Source organism: Aplysia californica, unplaced genomic scaffold, assembly GCF_000002075.1.
Source record: "Aplysia californica isolate F4 #8 unplaced genomic scaffold, AplCal3.0 scaffold00029, whole genome shotgun sequence".
Lineage (NCBI taxonomy): Eukaryota > Metazoa > Mollusca > Gastropoda > Aplysiida > Aplysiidae > Aplysia > Aplysia californica.
In genome coordinates, this window is record NW_004797299.1 from 73,396 (window position 1) to 73,775 (window position 380).

The following is a 380-nucleotide window of genomic DNA, read 5'->3' on the forward strand; positions in this document are numbered from 1 at the left end:
ACCGACTTTAACAAATTTGATCAAATTTTAAACAACTACCATTTTCTTAAATATTGACTGGGAGATTAAAGAATGGTACCAAAATGCTCAGGGGATGTAGGCCTTTCAAATGGAACAGATAAATTTGGCATACAGCTACTTTGGAAATTTAGTTTCTGGTACCTAATATGTACGTATGTATTGATGGTATATGTGTGTATGTACCTATGTACTGATGGTATATGTATGTATGTGTCCCACAGGTCGTACAACGGAGAGAATCTGGAGACAGCCCTCAACAAGGAGGATCGACACCTGAGTCTGGTACCTCCGGACATGTCCGCGCCCACCTCTCCTGGATGTCTGGACGGTGAGTGCTCACGGGGGTGAGGGGCGGGGGG

General features: G+C 44.5%; 1 protein-coding gene across 1 annotated transcript in view; it reads left to right on the top strand.

The window, feature by feature from the left end:
* The window catches only part of LOC101849349 (mucin-19), a gene marked incomplete in the record, with an annotated part of 36,468 nt that overhangs the window by 28,535 nt on the left and 7,553 nt on the right, over positions 1–380 (top strand). The window contains 1 exon segment of the mRNA XM_013091076.1: positions 243–349. Within this exon segment, the coding sequence (XP_012946530.1) occupies positions 243–349 (107 nt within the window).